General features: G+C 35.7%; 1 protein-coding gene across 2 annotated transcripts; it reads left to right on the plus strand.

Moving 5' to 3' along the window:
* The first annotated feature begins 10,112 nt into the window (after nt 1-10,112).
* LOC128869484 (fibulin-2-like) lies at nt 10,113-15,889 on the plus strand. 2 transcript variants are annotated; one of them, XM_054112054.1, is made up of 4 exons: nt 10,113-10,368; nt 11,416-11,979; nt 12,046-12,177; nt 14,345-15,881. In XM_054112054.1, exons 1-4 carry the CDS (start codon nt 10,233-10,235, stop codon nt 14,842-14,844), a joined length of 1,332 nt encoding a protein of 443 aa, XP_053968029.1. In that variant the 5' UTR covers nt 10,113-10,232; the 3' UTR covers nt 14,845-15,881. The 2 variants fall into 2 exon arrangements, with proteins under 2 accessions (XP_053968029.1, XP_053968030.1); XM_054112055.1 differs by lacking the exon at nt 12,046-12,177 and having other exon boundaries at nt 14,345-15,889.
* Nucleotides 15,890-20,606: the final 4,717 nt, after the last annotated feature.

Consider the following 20,606-nt stretch of genomic DNA (forward strand, 5'->3'; position numbering starts at 1 on the left):
AATATCGAAATTTTTTTTTTTGCTTAAAAGATGCTTTAAACTCTTTAGAATATAAAACAAAAAGTCCTATGCGTGAAAAAAATGTTTATCTCTAATATTTCGCACTTTTGCGCGAGCGCCTCTGACGTCTCTGACACGACTATTCAAATTTAAACCGTGTTTATCTCAAAACGTGATTTTTCAAAACTGCACGCAGCATAACACAAACAATTTTTAATATTTTCACTTGTAATTGTACAAGGATCTTTAGAACATTATTCCGCACTGAAATACGTACGGATTTTTTTATTAATTAATTAGAAAAATTTTTATAAACAATTAACGGTTCCATTTTAGATGAAAAATTCTACTTTTGACTTCAAACATCTGCAAAATACACAAATTTCAATATTTCCAAAATCCCGTACGTATTTCTACAGCTATACTCACGTCGATTGAGAAGAATTTTTTTAATTTGGTTTAGGTGGACATTTACGTCAGTTGTACTGCGTGCCGTGAAGTGCCTTTTTCGCAGGGCGTGTTCAGAGATTCACTCCAAAGGCGCCATTTTGTAATATTTTTCAATAAAAATATTTGTAATTACACTTAAGTACATGCTTAATAATATACTTAAAAAGTTTTTTCCTAGCACCTTTCTTTCAATGTAAAAAAAATCCTTAAAAAACTGCTTTTTTTACAGTAGCTAGAGTGGCGTAACCCCTTAAAGGAATCCGACATTGACAAGACAGCCTTTTCAATTAATAACGGAAAAATTGCGTTTACTAGACTCCCATTCGGTCTAAAGAATGCACCCGCTATTTTTCAGCGAGCTTTAGACGACATTTTGAAGGAAAGTATCGGTAAAACATGTTATGTCTATATAGACGACATAATAGTGTTTGGCAAAGACGAACAGAGCCACCTCCAAAATGTCGAAAAAATCTTTCACACGCTAGAAAAAGCGAATATGAAAGTCCAATTGGACAAGTGTGAGTTTTTTCGAAAGGAAGTCGAATTTTTAGGACTCATCATATCCCCGCAAGGTATAAAAACCAATCCCGTCAAAGTAAGTGCAGTTCAAAATTTTCCATGTCCAAAAACATTGAAAGACCTTAGATCTTTACTCGGACTATCAGGCAATTATCGGCGCTTTATCAGAGATTATGCCAAGCTAGCAAAACCTCTCACCTCGCTTTTGAGAGGGGAAGATGGACGAGTGTTCAAAAATGCCAAAAAGCTAGTTGCGTTCAATAGGCACGCCCTAACTGCCTTCAGGAATATAAAAGCAGCGTTAACTTCAGAAAAAGTTATTTTATCATACCCCAATTTCAAAGAGGAATTTCACCTTACGACAGATTCAGATAAAATGGATCACTACAAACTCTTCATTCTTCTTATGGCGATCTCTACTTCTTCATCGAACATACAAATTCTTGACTATAGTAAATCTCAATTAGTAACAATAGACAAGCAAAAACACAGGACGCAACATTTAGACTTATTCATCTCATCGACCTGGAAAAATACGAACAATTTCTGACGGAAACCTACGACGAAATAACTGGCCAAATCCCCAAAGACAACCTCCTATATCCCGTCCTAAAACATAAAACAATCCACACTTTCGAGATCCTTAATACCCTACCTATTACCGACATTAAAAGGAAAAGATCAATTGATATATTAGGAACGGCATGGAAATTTATAGCCGGATCTCCTGATCACGAAGGCTTCAATATAATAACTAATAATTTCAGTAATCTAAATGAAAACAATGACAAACAAGTAGTAATAAACAATGTAATTGAAAAACGTATAAATAATATAACTGGCATAGTAAATAAGATGTTGACCACCATCAGAAAAGATGATAGTATTGTAATGTAAACCATAGTAAATTTGCAAAACAAAATTAGATTAATAAAAGAAGAATTAATTAATATAGGATATGCCATTCAATGGGCAAAGAGCGATATAATTAACTCTGTATTACTAAGTAAAGAAGAAATCGAATTTTTAATCAGCAAACTAAAAAGGGAAAATGTTCCATTTACGAGTGCCGAAGATGCACTAAGATTAGGAAAAATAAACGTTTTGAGTAAAGATAAGAAAATCATTTATATTATTAAAATACCCCTAATATTAAGTGAAACATTCAAAGGCATAATTGTAAGACCTGTTAAGAAAATGAATAATATTATAATTGAAACAAAATACAAAGAAATTCTAAAAGGAAAAGATGAATTATATGGTATCAAAAATAAATGTGAAACTTACAATGATTTAATGATTTGCAAAGAAGCAGATGTCATAGATATTAGTAATGATTTATGTACATATATCTAGAATAATAAATAGCTTAAATTCTACGTGTAATACCACCAATGACCACCACATACCAACAATAGAAAAAATTAACAAAGGCGTAATTCTACTCAATAAATTCAGCGGTAAAATAGAAGCCGATAAAATGGCACAGGAGATAAACGGGACCCATGTTGTAATATTTTACAACGCTACCATTAGAATCAACAACAAAGAATATATTGTAGTAATATAGAAGTAATGCCAATTTCATCTTTCCCAGCAATATTACAGCCAACTCCAATAGAGAAGGACCATATCGAGATACTTTCGCTCGAGTCCCTAAAGGACTTACATATAAACAACACACATAGAATAAATTCTCTCAAAAAGGCAACACTATCCATCGGAGGCTTAATATCCATAACATCCGTGATAACCATTGCGCTTTTCATTTCGCTAAAGAAAAAATCAATAAAGATACAATACATCGTGAAAGAAGTATCAAAGCCTAAGGCCGGAAGCCCACCACAAGAAAGTAATGACATTCCAACATACGTAAAGTTCACCGACTTACCCTTCTATTAATGATCGAGGACAATCATACTTAAGAGGAGAGGAGTTAACACCACACCTTACAAAACCTCGAATTGGACAATAACCCCCATGGGTTAGTGGCACTGATAATACATCCGGTGAACTCGTTGTAACCGCTGACGCTGCATCAGCATTCCTCGATCATTTACATCAAATTGGTAAATGTATCGATCAGCAACAATAACACAGGTCTGCAAAAAAATGGGTTCGGAATGTTCTATAAAAGTGTAGTGTCATTTCCGAAGTAATTTTTTGCGTAGAATCTGAATCCGGGGCTTAAATTGCTCTATCACGTCAGGACTTTGAGATATCCTAACCTAAAAGTGCAAAAAACGCTGTTTTTGCCCATTTTTGAGGTTATGTAGCTACGAAGATTTTGCTCTTCATAAAAAAGTAGACGTGGTATTTTAAATTATAAGTATTCCTCTTTTAAATGGCGTTAGGTTTGCTCAAATATCTTAATTTTTCACTGAGATATCGCATTTTGAAGTCTCCATGTTTTTTTTTTGTGCGACTATGTAATCGACCGTATCACATCTCATGTTATCTCAATGGATTTTCGAATATCGAAAAATTCACAAACATGGAAACTTTAAAATGCGATATCTCAGTGAAAAATTAAGATATTTAAGCAAACTCAACGGCATTTAAAAGAGGAAGACTTATGCTTTAAAATACTATGTTTACTTTTTTATGAAGAGCAAAATCTGCGTAGCTACATAACCTCAAAAATGGGCAAAAACAGCGTTTTTGCACTTTTAGGTTAGGATATCTCAAAATCCTGACGTGATAGAGCAATTTAGACCCCGGATTCGGATTCTATGCAAAAAATTACTTCGAAAATGACCCTACACTTTCCTAGAACAAAGCGTTGTTGACCTGTGTAATGAGTCAAAAACAGTCAGCATATTGATGGTCGAAATAGGTGTAATGTAGAAGTAAGAAACATAATGTAATTAATCTTAAGTTGAGCTTAAACGAATAAAGACAAATGAATCGGACAATAGTCCGATTGTCCTTTTTAAAAATTAAAATCGAAATGTAAAACATTAACTTATATAAATCCCAAATGATAACTGGTTTTACTTAACCTAAGGAACTGTGCATCTCACCTTGTTGGACCCTGACCTGCAACCTAGACAATTTTGTTGACGCTTCATAATTCATAATTTTAAAATAAATCAAATAAATACATATAATATATATATATAAATCCCAAAAGATAGCTGGTTCTACTTACCCTAAGGAACTGTGCACCTCACCTTGTTGGACCCTGACCAGCAATCTCCGACAACTTTCAGAATGGAGAAATACTTCTCGGTTTTTTTGTTTTATAATTGGCAACGAATATTGCGAATATTACTTACGTGAGCATATTTTGCGAAAAGGTGACGGTACAACATAATTTGAATTATTTTAGGTAACACAATAATTATTGGTAAATATCATAGCTGCACCTGTACATCAGCTGGATCTTTGGCAAAATTTTCGTTTACTACCTCTATATTTTCTAATACTAGTTGCTCATTTTCTCGGTTCTCCTACTTCTTCCCCAAGATGATGATCCTCCGTCCCTAAAATCCAGTCTAAATTAATCTCGTCATCATCTTCGCAATTATTATCTTTGTTTTCGGAAAGCTGTTGTAAAATTTTCATAGATACGCTACTATGTAGTATTAATACCCTGGCTAGCTCGGACACGATGAAAGAAATTTTCTGAGCAGGTTTGGTTTAATTCTCCAAGGAAAATAAATTTTAAATTTTGATGCTGTTCAAAAAGCTTCTCGCACAATCTCAACATCAATGTTCTTTTAGTGCGGAAGCGTTGGATACATTTAATTGTATTATACGCACGCATTAAAGACATTGAACTAAAAAGCTGTGATGTGATTTGTCTTTGTCTTTGAACTTTGCCCCTATTATCTCGTTTCAGAGGAGACCTAATGGATTTGTTCACTGGGAACGTTTTCCATAGAGTTCATCAAAAAGATCATTTGATTTTTTAACGAAGGTCTACGTGGGCTATCACAATTGAACACGTTTTGGTCATTACCAAATAAATTCTGACTATGCATCATGCCAATCCCAGTCGCTACCGAATTGCTCAGTATTTGTATTGCGCGCAAAACGCTAATTTTTTCGAAAAAGTTTTGATAATTATGGGCCTCCGTTAATTCTGGGCAAATTTCAAATTTGGAATTTCTTTGATCAATATCAAAACACTTCATAATGATGTTAAAGCTCAAACATGCAAAAATGGTTGTTGCTTTCGTTTTCAATAATCTTCTATTGATTAAATAAAGTTAAATCCGCGGGCCCTTGATCGCAAATCAAAGCTTTAATATTCAGCCCAATAGTTGGGGTGTTTAGGAGTTTGCTAGCTTCATAATTCACGTGCCTTTGATGCCTAAGGTAGTGGGTTTCTGCTTGTTTTTTAATTTCTTCAGCGACCATAGGAATCTTAAGTTGACGATGAATATCCTTATTGCGAGCGAACCAAGGTGAGTTGAGAATATATGGAAGGACTTTATACTGGAGCCGTTGAAGAATATTTATAGTACTTTGACTGGGCAATCTCCATTATTGCACGCCATAGGGCCACATGAGTTTTATAACTTTTTTACATGCAGCAATTTTTTATATATGGATAGCTTCGTCCCATTAGCCATTTAATTTTGAATATCTTCAGATGAATTTCATGCCTTTTAAATTTAATAAGCTCCTTCCTACCCGACCATGACGAGGTGAGAATAGCGATAACGCGGCTAAAGAACAACAAAGCCGCGGGTGCCGACGGATTGCCGGTTGAGCTATTCAAACATGGCGGCGAGGAGCTGGTAAGGTGCATGCATCAGCTTCTATGCAAAATATGGTCGGATGAAAGCATGTCTGCCGATTGGAATTTAGGTGTGCTCTGCCCAATCCATAAGAAAGGCGATCCTGCAATTTGTGCCAATTACCGCAAGATTAGTCTTCTAAATATCGCCTATAAGGTTCTAGCGGGCGTATTGTGTGAAAGGCTGAAGCCCACCGTCAACCAACTGATTGGACCTTATCAGTGTGGCTTCAGACCTGGAAAGTCTACCATCGACCAAATATTCACAATACGCCAAATCTTGGAAAAGACCCATGAAAGGAGAATCGACACACACCATCTTTTCGTCGACTTCAAAGCTGCATTCGACAGTACGGAAAGGAGTTACTTGTATGCCGCGATGTCTCAATTTGGTATCCCCGCAAAACTAATACGGCTATGCAAGATGACGTTGCTCAACACCAGCAGCGCCGTCAGAATTGGAAAGGACCTCTCCCGTCCGTTTGATACCAAACAAGGTTTCAGACAGGGAGATTCGCTGTCGTGTGACTTCTTTAACCTGATGTTGGAGAGGATCGTACGAGCCGCAGAACTAAATCGCTCAGGCACAATTTTTTATAAGAGTGTACAATTGTTGGCGTATGGCGCTGATATCGACATCATCGCCCTTAACAACCGCGCTGTTAGTTCTGCCTTCTTCAAACTGGATAAAGAGGCAAAGCGAATGGGTCTGGCGGTGAACGAAGACAAAATGAAGTACCTCCTGTCATCAAACAAAAAGACCGCGCACTCGCGTATTGGCACTCACGTCGCTGTTGACAGTTATGATTTCGAGGTTTTAAAGGACTTTGTATACTTAGGAACCAGCATTAACACCAATAACAATGTCAGCCTTGAAATCCAACGTAGAATCTCTCTTGCCAACAAGTGCTACTTTGGACTAAGTAGTCAATTGAGTAGTAAAGTCCTCTCTCGACGAACAAAACTAACACTCTACAAGACTCTCATCATGCCCGTCCTAACGTATAGCGCAGAAGCATGGACGATGACAACATCCGATGAAGCGACGCTTGGAGTGTTTGAGAGAAAGATTCTGCGGAAAATTTTTGGACATTTGCACGTTGGCAACGGCGAATATCGCAGGCGATGGAACGATGAGCTGTGTGAGCTTTACGACGACATAGACATAGCGCAGATCCAAGTGGTTACGTTGGCTGGGTCATGTCGCCCGAATGGACACAAACGCGCCGGCTCTGAAAGTATACTATGCGGTACCAGCTGGTGGTAGTAGAGGAAGAGGAAGGTCTCCTCTGCGTTGGAAAGATTAGGTGGAGAAGGACTTGGCTTCACTTGGTGTGCCCAACTGGCGCCGTTTAGCACGAGAAAGAAACGACTGGCGCGCTTTGTTAAACTCGGCCAAAATCGCGTAAGCGGTTATCGCGCCAATTAAAAAGAAGAGATTATTACGATTGTAAGGAGAAACGTCAAAGTAAAAACTAAATAAAACGGACGCCGGCAAAGAAACATGTGTATATACTTAATTCTAATAAATATTTGTTAGGTATTGTTAATTATTCATTCATATAAAAGGAAAAAACGTGTGTCCATAAACGCTTCGACAAATTTTGAACTCTCGTGCGTATTGCTGCCATAATTTTTCGCAACTTCAAGAGACGTCGTTTACGGATTTCCTCCACCAATATCCCACCACCAGCAAATTGCGCAAATAAATTAACTATTGCTTCTCTTTACTTTTTCTGCATATCGTTAATAGTAATTAAACAAATCAAAAACACGAAAAAACAAAAATATTCCACCAAACCAATTTCTACCACCCTTCAAAAAGCTGATGGTCAGTTTTGTAGGTAATCTGCCATATGTAAACAGGTAAATTAATTTTGTGGCTTTATTGCCAATTACTGCATTTGTGAACGTACTTTTAGAATATTGATTGCCTTGAAATATTGGTTTATCAAACATACAAATAGAATATTTGCAAAATTTTCGAAGAAGTCTACATACACGCCTCCCTTTCGTTGTTTACAAAGCACAAACACTTTGCTTAAAAATGTGTTTATGCAATTTCATTTGAAATCTTTTTCTAATCGACTTAACTAAAACAAATCCATTCTTTAACATAAAACAACACAGTTATGCTAAAAAAACGCAAAAACAGCGTTGACAAAAGTGTACATATAAAACCGGTCTCCTAGCTTGTACTCTGATATCCTATGTTGTGATAACGGTAAAATACCGTTTGTCTATTTCTTTCCTTTTCTTATGTTTGTTGCTTTGCTCATATTGATTTTAGTTGCAATTTGAATACTTAAGCATTTACAATGGCTCCTCGAAAAGAAATATCAGTTGACGTTAAAAATTTAGTTATTCAGCATAGGAAAGAAACAAAATCAAATGCGAAATTTCAAAAATCTTAAACTTAAGTCGTCCAGAGCATTGTAAAAAACTTAAAAAATAGTGGTTCCACCGAAAATAAGCCGCGCATTGGCCGCCTTAGCAAACTATCTCGCAGAGGCGTCAGCTTGAATCTAAAAGAAGTGGGCAAAAATCCAAAAGTTTCTGCTCCGAAATTGGCCGGGGATACAGCACTACCGCAAAGTCCAAATTTGAATGTTATTGAACATGTTTAGGAAACTTTAGATCGAAAAATTAGAACGACTAATAGAAGCTTGGATCAATATAACTTCTGCAGAGTTAACAAATTTAGTCACCTCGATGCCACGACGGCTTCAAGCTGTAATTGAGGCTAATGGTGGACCAACTATATACTAAGAAGCAATATTACTTAGAGTTAAGTAAAGTTTTTCACACTGGAGAAAGATATTTGCATACTGTATGCAGACTTTTGCCAACGTTCGTTTTAGGTGTTTTTGCTATAGCTTTGCTATTTTATGTTAATGTATGGATTTTTTTAAGTTTATAATGATTAGAAACAACTTTCAAATAAATCTGTGTAAGCACATTTTTCAGTGGAGTTTTTGAACTTTCAATCCAGTGGAAATGGGGGGTGTATGTAGACTTTTGTCGGTCACTGTATGTATGTATATGTATACCCGCATACTAGTGCCCAAGTGTACTATAATTTGTTTACATAACGGTTGTCTATAACAGCATAAAGTAATCGATATAAATAGTTACAGACATATGCATGTATAAATACCAAAATTCTCACAACGATGAAAGGAAATTTTATTTTACCCTTTGTACAAGATAGTTTGGTATTGCAAATGGGCGAATGGGCCTGTCATAAAACGACCATTTAGGAAAAAGAAGAACAACCTGATATCTCCATCATAAATTATGCAAATTTAATCAAATCTGAACTCAAAAAGAAAACTGCAAGTAAATTAAATTTTTGGTAAAAGGGTGATGCCACGCCAAAATTTGGGTATCTCTACAACGACTTAATAAAACTCGTACCAAACTTGGTACATATATTGCTCCCTACCTTAGATCGAGGATATTACAATTTTATTCCCTAATCGGTTGTATGTATTATTATTATTAGGGTGTGTAGTACTGGTCGTAAGTAACAGCATACTCTGTCTGATTTTAGTGAAACTCGGCACAAATATTGCCCTTTATCCAAAGAAGTTTGGTATTGAAAATTATTGAAATCGGTCAATAAACACGCCCACTTCAAATTTAACGGTAATTCTCAAAACAGAAAAATGTGATATCTCTGTTATAAATCAAGCCAAATTACTTTTATATGAAATATCAATGATGAACCCGACAAATAAATGAAATTAAAAAAAATGTGCTTTGCCTATATTTGGGTAAATGTGTGTATCTCAATAATGGATCAAACTTGGTACCCGTATTGCTCCCCTCCATATTTGGATCTGACAAAAATGTTATTTAGATTGGATAAAACCATGCCACTATGTATAAGGGTATATAGTATGTATATGTATATAAACAACCGTTCGTCTGATGTTTTAAACTCCTAGGCTAATAGGCCCAGCTGCTAGTTGCCTTACTACTGTTATAGATTTATTTATATTTATATTTCTTTTCATAAATAAATAATGGTTATAAAGTATAAATTTTATTGTCTGTGGTTGGTTTGATTTTAAAAATATCAGCCAGTCTAAATTAAATTTTACTAGAATGTGCACGGGTAAATAAAGATTAGTCTGAAAGAAGTTTAGCACTTCTTACTTCTTGATATGTAAGTTGTTTACTTATTCCCCCTTATCCCACTTAGTGGCTTATCCCGTATACAGCAAACACATACACAGACAACCATTTTTTTAAATAGTCCTTTGGTTTTATGTTATGTGTGTATATACATATATTTTTGGGACGTTATTTTTATAAGATGTAAAAAAGATTATCGTTTCGCAAATAAAAAGAAATGGTGTTGCGTAACTTGACTTTTGAAATATTCCAGAGTCATTTGGTCAAGAGAATAATTCATGGAAACTAATTTTGTTTAACATTGTGCTAACTAAAAGTGGACGGAGAGAAATTGATGCTAATGAATTTATATTAATACAAAATACCAAAGTTCAAAATGCAACGAATTGTAACACCAGATAAAAATCATGACAGATGCAACCGTTCATCAGGGAGCTTACGAAGTCAGTGTCAATGGGCTCACATTATTTTAATTACTTTGTCGGCTCTCGTGCATATCATATCATCTAACGGTAAGTAACATCATGCGCATTCAAATAAGGGATTCACAAGTTATAACATATTGTAGCGCTATAAAAGCGTAATATTTTCCAATAATGTAAAAGTTTTGTTGTTTAAAAATAGAACTGTGAGCGCAATGCATACGAGTTGTTATACATAACTGCTCATCTAATTTCTATTTACTTCTATAGCTCTTCTGTGGTGTAAAATGCAAAAATTTCGTGAATAAAGGTGTGTTCAGAACTGCACTAATTTTTTAAGACTTTGCTTTATGAGACTATGTGAAACCCATATGCATATAGCTCCAGGTGAAACGGCCTTGCCGGTAACAGATATATACTTTTCATTGAATTGCAAAATAAAACTCTTTAAAGATTAATATAAAGGAACCTTATTCAAAAAAATTTTTGATGGCCAGGGATCATTTCGGGGAATTATTAAATTAGTATTCGCCTTTTCTCTCATATAATCGTTAGAGAGGTATAGCAGCACATTCTATGAACCCAATTTTCCAAAAGCTATTATTGATTGTTAATATACCATAGATAGCTATCACCAAAACTGCTTTTGACACAATTACTAAACTTTCGGTGTAGGAAAGCGTAGCTAAATCATTCAACCTCAACCCAACGCAAACCAAACCATCAAGCCCATGTATTTAATGTTAATTCACAAAAGTCGGTAAGCGTGGCTCCGTGGCATTCAAATTTAGCTGACATTTTCATAAAAAAATATTCTCGATAGATGAGGTTTAACGATTCTGAAGCACTACATTTTAGCGTAATAACATGGCCACCGAGAATATAGTCATCGTCAGAAGTCCTTCGGTATGTGAGATAGCATTAAAATGGAGGGCACGTTTGGCCTAAAAACCTTTCACCATATTTTTATTATTATGATTTGGGAAAAGCGTGAAATTCTGCGTGGAGCTCCCAGGGATTCGATGAATTTGCTTATGCTAAAACTGAAATGTTTCTTTTTATAACTACAATGAAATATTTATATGGTGACAACAATAATCATGTATATTTTGACTTGGTTTTTCCTACCTTGTCTAGATGAAATCGTCAGTCATATCAGAAAATGTTGCATAAGTGGTATTCAATATGCTGTTAAACAAACTAACTGCGAGAAATACGATTACCAAGTGACTACAATACCACCATTGTGGCGTGGACTCTGCCATTCAACTTACGGTGTTTGTTGCTCCCGAAAGTTGGAAGAACAATACTGTGTCGCGGGACGCTTAGCTGCTTTGCGAGGTTCACCCTGCGATGAGCAGTATAATACCACCGCATTCACAGATTGCTGCCGTGGCTGCCAGGTCGGATTAGCTGTCAAGGCCAGTAATAATGATTGTAAAAACGCCTTCTTCTCATATTTCCATAAAATGGAAACATATCATATTTGTTGTGACGGAAGAAGAGACAACTACGATTTTTTCGGCGGCATAATAGTTGATAACAACGATGCTGACCATGTGGGCAAAGAAAGGAAAGTTAACCTGAAAACTGAAGCCAATAACTATTTGAATGTATCGGAAGAAGAATTGGAGCCAAATATGAGTGACGAATTAATTGACAATGCCAGTGATGGAACAATCGTACTTCCGGTAGATGACGGTAAGTAAGACAACTAAAAGATCTCGTAAAGATGTAGTGCACAATTATGTTTGAATAATGGCTTAGATGATATATGCGGTAAAGTGCCAAACCTATGTGCGCATATTTGCGAAAATACTAAAGAGGCGTATCGTTGCAAATGTAATCCCGGACATAAGCTAGATGACAATAATGTGACTTGTTCCCGCATCAATAATGGTAAAATATATAAGCAAGCAATCAAGAGGTTTTAAACGTATAGAAACATATTACATATTTATTACAGAACTCAATTGAAAATAATGAAAAATAGCCATGCTAGATTGATTTAAAAGCTCAAAAAGTAGTCTAAAATTGATACAAATAATTATTGTTATGTAGCGCTTAAACTAAAAATTGTAAGCGATTAGTGTAGATAGGTATTTTTATTTACAATCAAGGGAGATATACTTCTTTCATATATATGTAAGTAATATTTTTGACATCCGACAGGATCTAATTGGGTTTGAAGCAATTAAAGGTAGAATATAAAGACAATAAAAATTTTCAAAAATATTTAGTTTCATAGATTCAATACAGAGGCTTCAAAAGTTAAACAAATTTAACTTTTTATATTTCATGAAGATTAACTTTCGTTCGATGTGTAAGTACAAGGAGAATTATAATAACAAGAAGAACAGATATGTGCACCCATAAAATTGTTTTCCAATATGCGTATATGCGTGTCTTTCAACGCAAATTAGGCTTGCAGTTTAGGCGTTTTTGTTTTTTTATATAATTAATCCATCGGAATCGACAAGATCATTCTTTATCGGATGCTTGGCCGAGCTTCTCCTTTTATTTATGTTGTGCGTCTTGATGTTTACTACAAATGGAGGGATCTACAATTCTATACCGCTTCCGAACGGCAGATGATTTCTATAAACTTTTCATGGCAGAATCTTGCCATTTGAGAGATTTTCCACTGCCTGCCGCTATTAGAAAAAACGTTTTCTATCCATTCGGTTACGACGGTCGCCGTTTATTCATTTAAACGGTTGGAACTCTGAAATTATCCGAACTGAACATTTTTATTCTTGAAAAATATACAAAAGATTAGTTGTTTTTAATTTTTATTTATGTTAAATAGTTGATGGTTTATATGTTTATAAATCAAACTAAAATTGTTATGGCCTTAAAATATCGTATTTTATACAAAAAATTCTTTAAATTCCACACGAACTTGACGCTACGAATTATAAGTATTATACCTATAGTATGTATTTAGTAGTATAATTTTAGCATATTGTTAGTTTAAGGGTTAGAACGATAGGTCTACAGAACGATATAAAATTGAGTAGATTTCGGACCAATTTTTGAGGGTTTAAAACAATCTAGCATGACTATTTGCCACTAGAGAGAATTATTTTTTATGCAAATTTTATTTTTAAAACATGTCCTATCCAAAAATGTTAGATGAAAAAAACTTTTGCACATATCCCATATTTTTAATTGGTGCTCTAATATATGCATATATACAATTACTATTCGTATCTAAAAGTTTAGTTCCAGAATTTAAAACGGCATTGCTGTCGTTCTAGTCATTAATACTACCTATTATAATTTTCGAAAATAATAAAATTCTGATATTTTTATTGTGATAATGAGTGCGTACATAGAGGATATTTCGATAACATTTTCGTATAGTACCAGTACAATTTCAGCAATCGAAAGGGGCCGAACCACACTATTTTTTGGCTTATCCACTTCACCGGCTAGCTGAAATAAATACACTTCCAAGCTCTCTCCGCAAGACTACTACCATTGGGGTAGGAGATTATTACAATTTCTATGTGTTGTAAGTCCGTGTTAGTCTTCATACCTGTCAAACGACAATGGTATGTAACCGATCCAAAAGAGGAAAGATAATTATGGTACCAGAATATATATGTATATCTAATGAAGTTTGCGAAAGCCATATCACTTACCTAAGGTTATCTACCCACTAACACTTTTGCTTTAGTAAATTATATACGTTACTGTTTCAGATATGTCGCAAAGTATCAGAATAAGTAAAATGAACTCCACGCATCCACCAATAACAAATAATATTTTCGTAAAATTATTCGTTGAACCCATTCCTGATGGGTAATGGTCAAGGTCCATCCTACATCTTAACACTGCATACTACGAAAAACTAGTTCACCATAGGGTGATATCTTCAAATTAGCCACTCGACAACTCTTTAGTGTCATCATTTAGTTAATAATAACAAGATAGTAAAGTTCGGCTTAAAGTTCTGGAGCGTAGTCATTTTTCCGAAACATTTATATTTATGTACAAATAAACATTGCTAATTCACTAAATTAATATAATCTAATAAAATCAAAACAACCGACCGATATAGGGCATAACGTTGTCAAAGAATTAGAAGAAAATAAGGAAGGTGATGGCAATGAAAGAGAATTGAAAGGAGATGGAATTGAAGACAATAAGCTAATTTTTATATCGAACTCTATAAACAAAGGTGAATCGATGAGTTGCAGCAGTGGTTATAAATTTGACTTCGTAAACAAGAAATGCACTGATATTGATGAGTGCGCTAACAAATCAGACGATTGTAAAAGTATTGACTACTGTCATAATACGGTCGGTAGCTATCATTGCTTAAGTGTGAATTCGAAGAAGTGTGACCCGAACAAGGAGAAATGCGAAAATGAGTGCAGCGCCGGTTTTCACTACCATCATGATATGTGCGTTGACATCGATGAGTGTGCGGTTGATGAATATGCGTGTGACAGCAGCCAGGTGTGCAATAATGAAATTGGTGGATATCGTTGTGATTGCAAGATAGGCTTTAATCTGGATATTACAACAAACGCATGTTTGGGTGAGTCAGTTTTTTGAGAACACAATTGTTTTTTCAAGTAAGTGTAATAGAGTATTCAGCATTGAGTAAGAAATAACAAAGGGTCTAGTCCCTACATTTTTGACAAACAATCTTTAGATGCGGTCGAACGGGTGGGAAGAAAATGAAGAGCGAAGGAAATCATCGCGAAGCAAGTGCCGTGTCGATTTGTATCCGCCCAGCACTAAGCAAACGTACGCTAAATGTACATCCATATGTATGTGCATATTTAAAAATGTGTGTATACTCATTCATCCATTGGTGTATTATATGCAGAGAACCTTAATGTATAGAGAAGTGTCACGGGCTACGAATAGTGTAAATTGTCAAAAGTGAAGTCTAACTGCCGCCGTGGTGAGGCGAAACTTTTAACAGAGCTGATTACAGTGAATTCTCTCTTTAGTATATTGGCTCTGCACAGTTTTTGGCGACTGTAGGAAATCAAATTGACGAATGGCCGACGGCATTTTTAAGGCATTTGATTCTGCATTTCTATGTTCCCTTGATAACTAAAAAAAAAAAATAATTTAAATAAAATACAAAAAGATCAATTGTATCTTGTATGTATGCACTGAAGCGTATTATGCTCTAACCTATGTATGTACATATTTATATTCTGAACTCCCAGCAAAACAATGCTTATTAGTATACACATGTGCATGCACATACAACTGCACAAAAAACTCTACTCACTTTATTCCTCTAAATGCGTACATAGGTGGTCCAAAGCTAAAATTCTATGCCTAGCGACTACAAGAACAAAATGCATTAATATGCGCAGCCGTAGCGGCCATGATTCGAGTTGCCATGAGGCTGAACAGTCTAAAATAGTCGCGGCGGCGCTGGACAGTTTCAACTATTGTACAGCAAAACAAAAAAAACCAATTCATTGATAAGTTCGAGCTCATATTTCCATGAGCAAAATACTTTTATTCACAAAACGAGCCGCCCATACGCCAATTTTTCTCAATGATGAAAAAAATTTACATCTAAGATTGAACATATAAAATCAAAATAGTCAATACTAGAATATTTCTGTTGAGTATTGCGCTTTCTATACTCTTGTAATATATAATACACACATACATACATATATGTACATGCACTCATAATGTAGGATTTACTGGATTCTCTTTCTGTATAATATATTTATATAGGTATATGTATATTCTTTATTTGCCTTACATGAAATGTTGAATACATTACTGTTCATAACTATGCCGTTCATAACTGTTTCCTCACTCATTGCTTTTAAGCATAAATTCTTTTGTTCATCAAACCTAGAGTTAGTCATCATATGATCTTTGTAAAATAAAGATGCGTCCTATGCGTATAATAGTTCATCGAACATAAGAAAGTGTTTTTATTTGTTAAATATATAAATTAAAACGTTATGGGCCCAGGCCCACGCTAAAGCAAATAAAATCTACTGTTGGTGAATTCAATTGGATAGTGATACAAAGCCTATAGCAGATAATAAATATCAACTCCGAGGTCCCTAAATGTCCAAAAATGGCAGAATCAAGAGTGTATCATATTCATCGATTTAATAGCGTAAATTATAAACTTTAGCGGCGTTAGATGGAGATCTACATACATGACTGAAACCAAATTAAAGGTTTATGTTTTGGGAAAAGTCACGAAGACAGAAACTAATGCACAAGAGTGGGACGCGAAGGATGCTGAAGCGCAGGCGTTTATAATGAAGGGTTTGGAATTGGACCAATTAAAGTACATGACAAACTGCACAACGGCAGCAACGATGTGGTCTCGTCTTCAAGTGGTTCACTCAGAAAAGAGTGATCAGTCCGCACAGGTGTTACTAGAAAAATTTATTAATTGACAATGGATGGCGATGAAAATGTGCCAAGGTAACGTCTCTTGCACAGAGGTTGAAGAATATGGATCTTGAACAAAAGGAGCCTATGATAATAGCAAAAATATTAAGCAGTTTACCACCATTCCGCGAGCTGAACAAAATCTGGATCGCCTCACAGATTACCTGATAAATGAGGAGTCTCTCATCAATGCGCGTTCAACCGATGAAAGCAAAGAAGCAAAAACTGCGTATGTACTTCAAGGCAACAAGGCAAAAAGACGACCAGGCAAGTGCAACTTTTGTGGAAAACAAGGACATTGGGCCAGGGAATGCTATAAACGACAGCAGGCGAGCAAGCAAAGAGGTTTTAACGAGAGGTCTGATAGTCATTCTATGTCAGTTCAGAAAGAGACTACAGCAAAAGCTAGTGCTAGTATGCTAGGTGGAGAAGCAAAACATTTATTCGTTTTACATACGAAGAATGCAGAAGGGAAAATCAGAGATGAGTGGTACGCCGGCTCGGGAGCTACTGACCATATGTCGTTTGAAGGTAAATTGTTCCATAACTTTAAAGCGTTTTCCGAAGGCGTATGCCAAGTTAAAGTTTGTGACGGCAAAAGGTGGAAGTAAAGGGTATGGGTGACATAAAAGTCCAAACGGGAATGTCAAAAGAGGTTTGTTTGATTAACCCTAGAGAGATAACCCTATTGGAAGTTACGGAGAAGATAACCATACGTCTGTGGGACGTATCATAGTTTTCCTTTATGATGACAATATTTTTAGAAATATTTTTTACCTTTTTGTACTTTCGTTGATTCTTTATATATTTCCTTATTTTTTAAATGCATTTTTGGAGAACCTTTTTTTTATTATGTAAGAAAAAATCACATTTTCAGTATTCTTATAAAATAAACAAAAAAAAAACAAGTATTTTGTAAAAGGAACTGCCGTTTTCTTTAAAACTAAAATGAACACATTTCTTTCGCTTTTTAAGCTTATTTAGATATAACATTTATGATAAATAAAAAAAAATATTAAGTATCGTCAAATCAAGTACAAGTTTTGCACACTTCATTTTTATGTTCTCCGCATATAGGCTTAGTACATTTTACACACACCATTTTAGACATACGCCTTATTTTTGAGGGGCAATAGGAACAGTATCTTTTTTTCTTTGGTTCAGGTTCTTCTCTGCCTCATTTATTGTCTCTCTCAACCTGTTGAGGCAATGCATCTTTGGTTATCTTTTAACGCAGCTGTCAAAACGAGAATTCCAATCAGAGCGCGGAGTTCGTGTTCACTTGTATCCCTATAAGTTGTTGTCGTCATTCCATCGTTACGTTTCAGGGATATTTCCACATTTGTCCATTTTACAATTTCCTGAATAATATCGTCGGTAAAAATGCATTGAAGCAGGAAAGGGGCTCAAGCAATGATTTACATTGTCTAGTAGGACCTCTTGCCGTTCGAATAATGTTGGATAAAGAAACTCTGCCAACGTTTTTACCTTTCGACGTTGTCCAGCAGTATTTACTTTTGCTTCTAATAGTAGGTTCAGAAAACGTAAGAATACGGCTATCTGAAGAAGAAACACAATTGGAAGATCCTGTAACTTGGTCCTCCAATAAAGCTGTGTTGATATCACGATCTTCACTGCCGATTTCCTCATCTTCGACATCGCTCTGAACATCATCTTCAAATAATTCATTTTTTGTTTCACTGTTATCAGATGATTCCGGATCGTCCGATAAACCTTGCAAATACGTACTTATTTCAGTGTCATTTAAGAATCCATTTCGGGCCATTGTTCTTGGTTTAACTGATGAAAAAACGAAATCACGATCAAAACAAATTTATTCAAATTGAGTGTAAAAGTCACACAAAAGCTAACCATACGTCTCCGAGACGTATGCGATCGCCAAAACTCAAAAAGTATCGAACTTACCACAAAAAAATAACCACCACCGGCAAGCTACTGTAGACGACTGAGAAAAATAAAAACAGCAACGTGGTACTAAAACATTCGAGAGAGGGAGAGCGAAAAATTAAAAAGGCATACGTCGCTCAGACGTAGGTTATCTCTCTAGGGTTAAAGATGTTTTGCATGTACCCAATTTGGATCGAAATTTTATATCTGTATCTATAGTGACAGAGAAAGGTTTTAAAGTAAGTAAGTCTTCTTTCAGAAAAATGGTGCTATGATAGCTAATGGAGAATGCGAAGACAGATTATATAAAATGCATATAAGGGTGCTTAAAAAAAGTGAATTACAAATAGCAACAACATCATTGCGTGTATGGCATGAGCGCTTAGGACATGTAATCTTCGAAACTCTAAGAGAAATGTCGGCTAAAGAAATTGTAAAAGATCTTCTGTTTTGTGAAGATGGTGTTTACGGAAAACAGTATCGCTTCGGTTTCCCTAAATCCGTACGAAACGTTCATCTAAGGCTGGTGAAGTATTTCATGTTGACCTTTGTGGTAAGATGAGCACGCCTTCAGTTGACGGTGCTAATTATTTCATGCTTTTAAAAGGTGATTATTCGAGGTACAGTTTTATTTATTTTTTGAAATATAAAACAGACGTATTGGACAATTTGGTGAAATTTTGCTCTGATGTTGAAGCAGATGGGCATCGAGTCAAACGTTTACGATCTGATGATGGACTGGAGTTTTGCAATGAGTCCGTAGACAAATTACTTCTGAAGAAAGTCATTAAGCACGAGATAACGACCCCAAGAGCACCTGAGCAAAATGGCTTTATAGAAAGGCAAAATAGAACGATAGTAGAATGTGCTAAAGCGATGTTGCACATGAAAAATTTGAAATATTATATGAAGAATTAAAGCAAATAGGCAAACGTGTGCAAACATATTTCTAACATATGCAAAAAAACTCCTCTTAACGGTATTCGTTTACATATACATATGTATGCATATATGAATACATATGTTGGGACAATGTACATATGTACGTAAATTTTTCTATTCTAAGCAAAACAATGCATATTCGTATATATACATATATAACCGCACATACCTACTTTATGCAGAGAACGTTAATGATAAAGAATTCTCACGAGCTACGAATAGTGTCGATTGTCAAAAATGAAGTGAAACCGCGAAGATTTTTTCACCTCGCTCAACTCGACAGCGGGGAACTTCTTAACAGAGCTGATTACGGTGAATTATGTACAAGTACATTGGCTCTGCTCAGTTTTTGATTTCTGTATGAAATCAAATTCACGAATTAGCCGACGGCATTTTGGAAGGCATTTGCTTGTGCATTTCTATGTTCCCTTGATAAACGAAAATTTATTCGCTGCGCTATGTCTATATCGCCGTAAAGCTCACACAGCTCATCGTTCCATCGTCTGCGATATTCGCCATTGCCAACGTGCAAAGGTCCAAAAATCTTACGCAGAATCTTTCTCTCGAACACTCCAAGCGTCGCTTCATCGGATGTTGTCATCGTCCACGCTTCTGCGCCATACGTTAGGACGGGCATGATGAGAGCCTTGTAGAGTGTTAGTTTTGTTCGTCGAGAGAGGACTTTACTGCTCAGTTGCCTACTTAGTCCAAAGTAGCACTTGTTGGCAAGAGAGATTCTACGTTGGATTTCAAGGCTGACATTGTTATCGGTGTTAATGCTGGTTCCTAAATAAACGAAGTCTTTTCTTCTTCTTCTTAATTGGCGCGATAACCGCTTACGCGATTTTGGCCGAGATTAACAAAGCGCGCCAGTCGTTTCTTTCTCGTGCTAACCGGCGCCAATTGGACACTCCAAGTCTTTTACAACCTCGAAATTATAACTGTCAACAGTGACGTGGGTGCCGATACGCGAATGCGCCGACTGTTTGTTTGAAGACAGGAGGTACTTCGTTTTGTCCTCGTTCACCACCAAACCCATTCGCTTTGCCTCTTTATCCAGTTTGGAGAAGGCA

Source organism: Anastrepha ludens, chromosome X, assembly GCF_028408465.1.
Source record: "Anastrepha ludens isolate Willacy chromosome X, idAnaLude1.1, whole genome shotgun sequence".
Taxonomy (NCBI): Eukaryota; Metazoa; Arthropoda; class Insecta; order Diptera; family Tephritidae; genus Anastrepha; species Anastrepha ludens.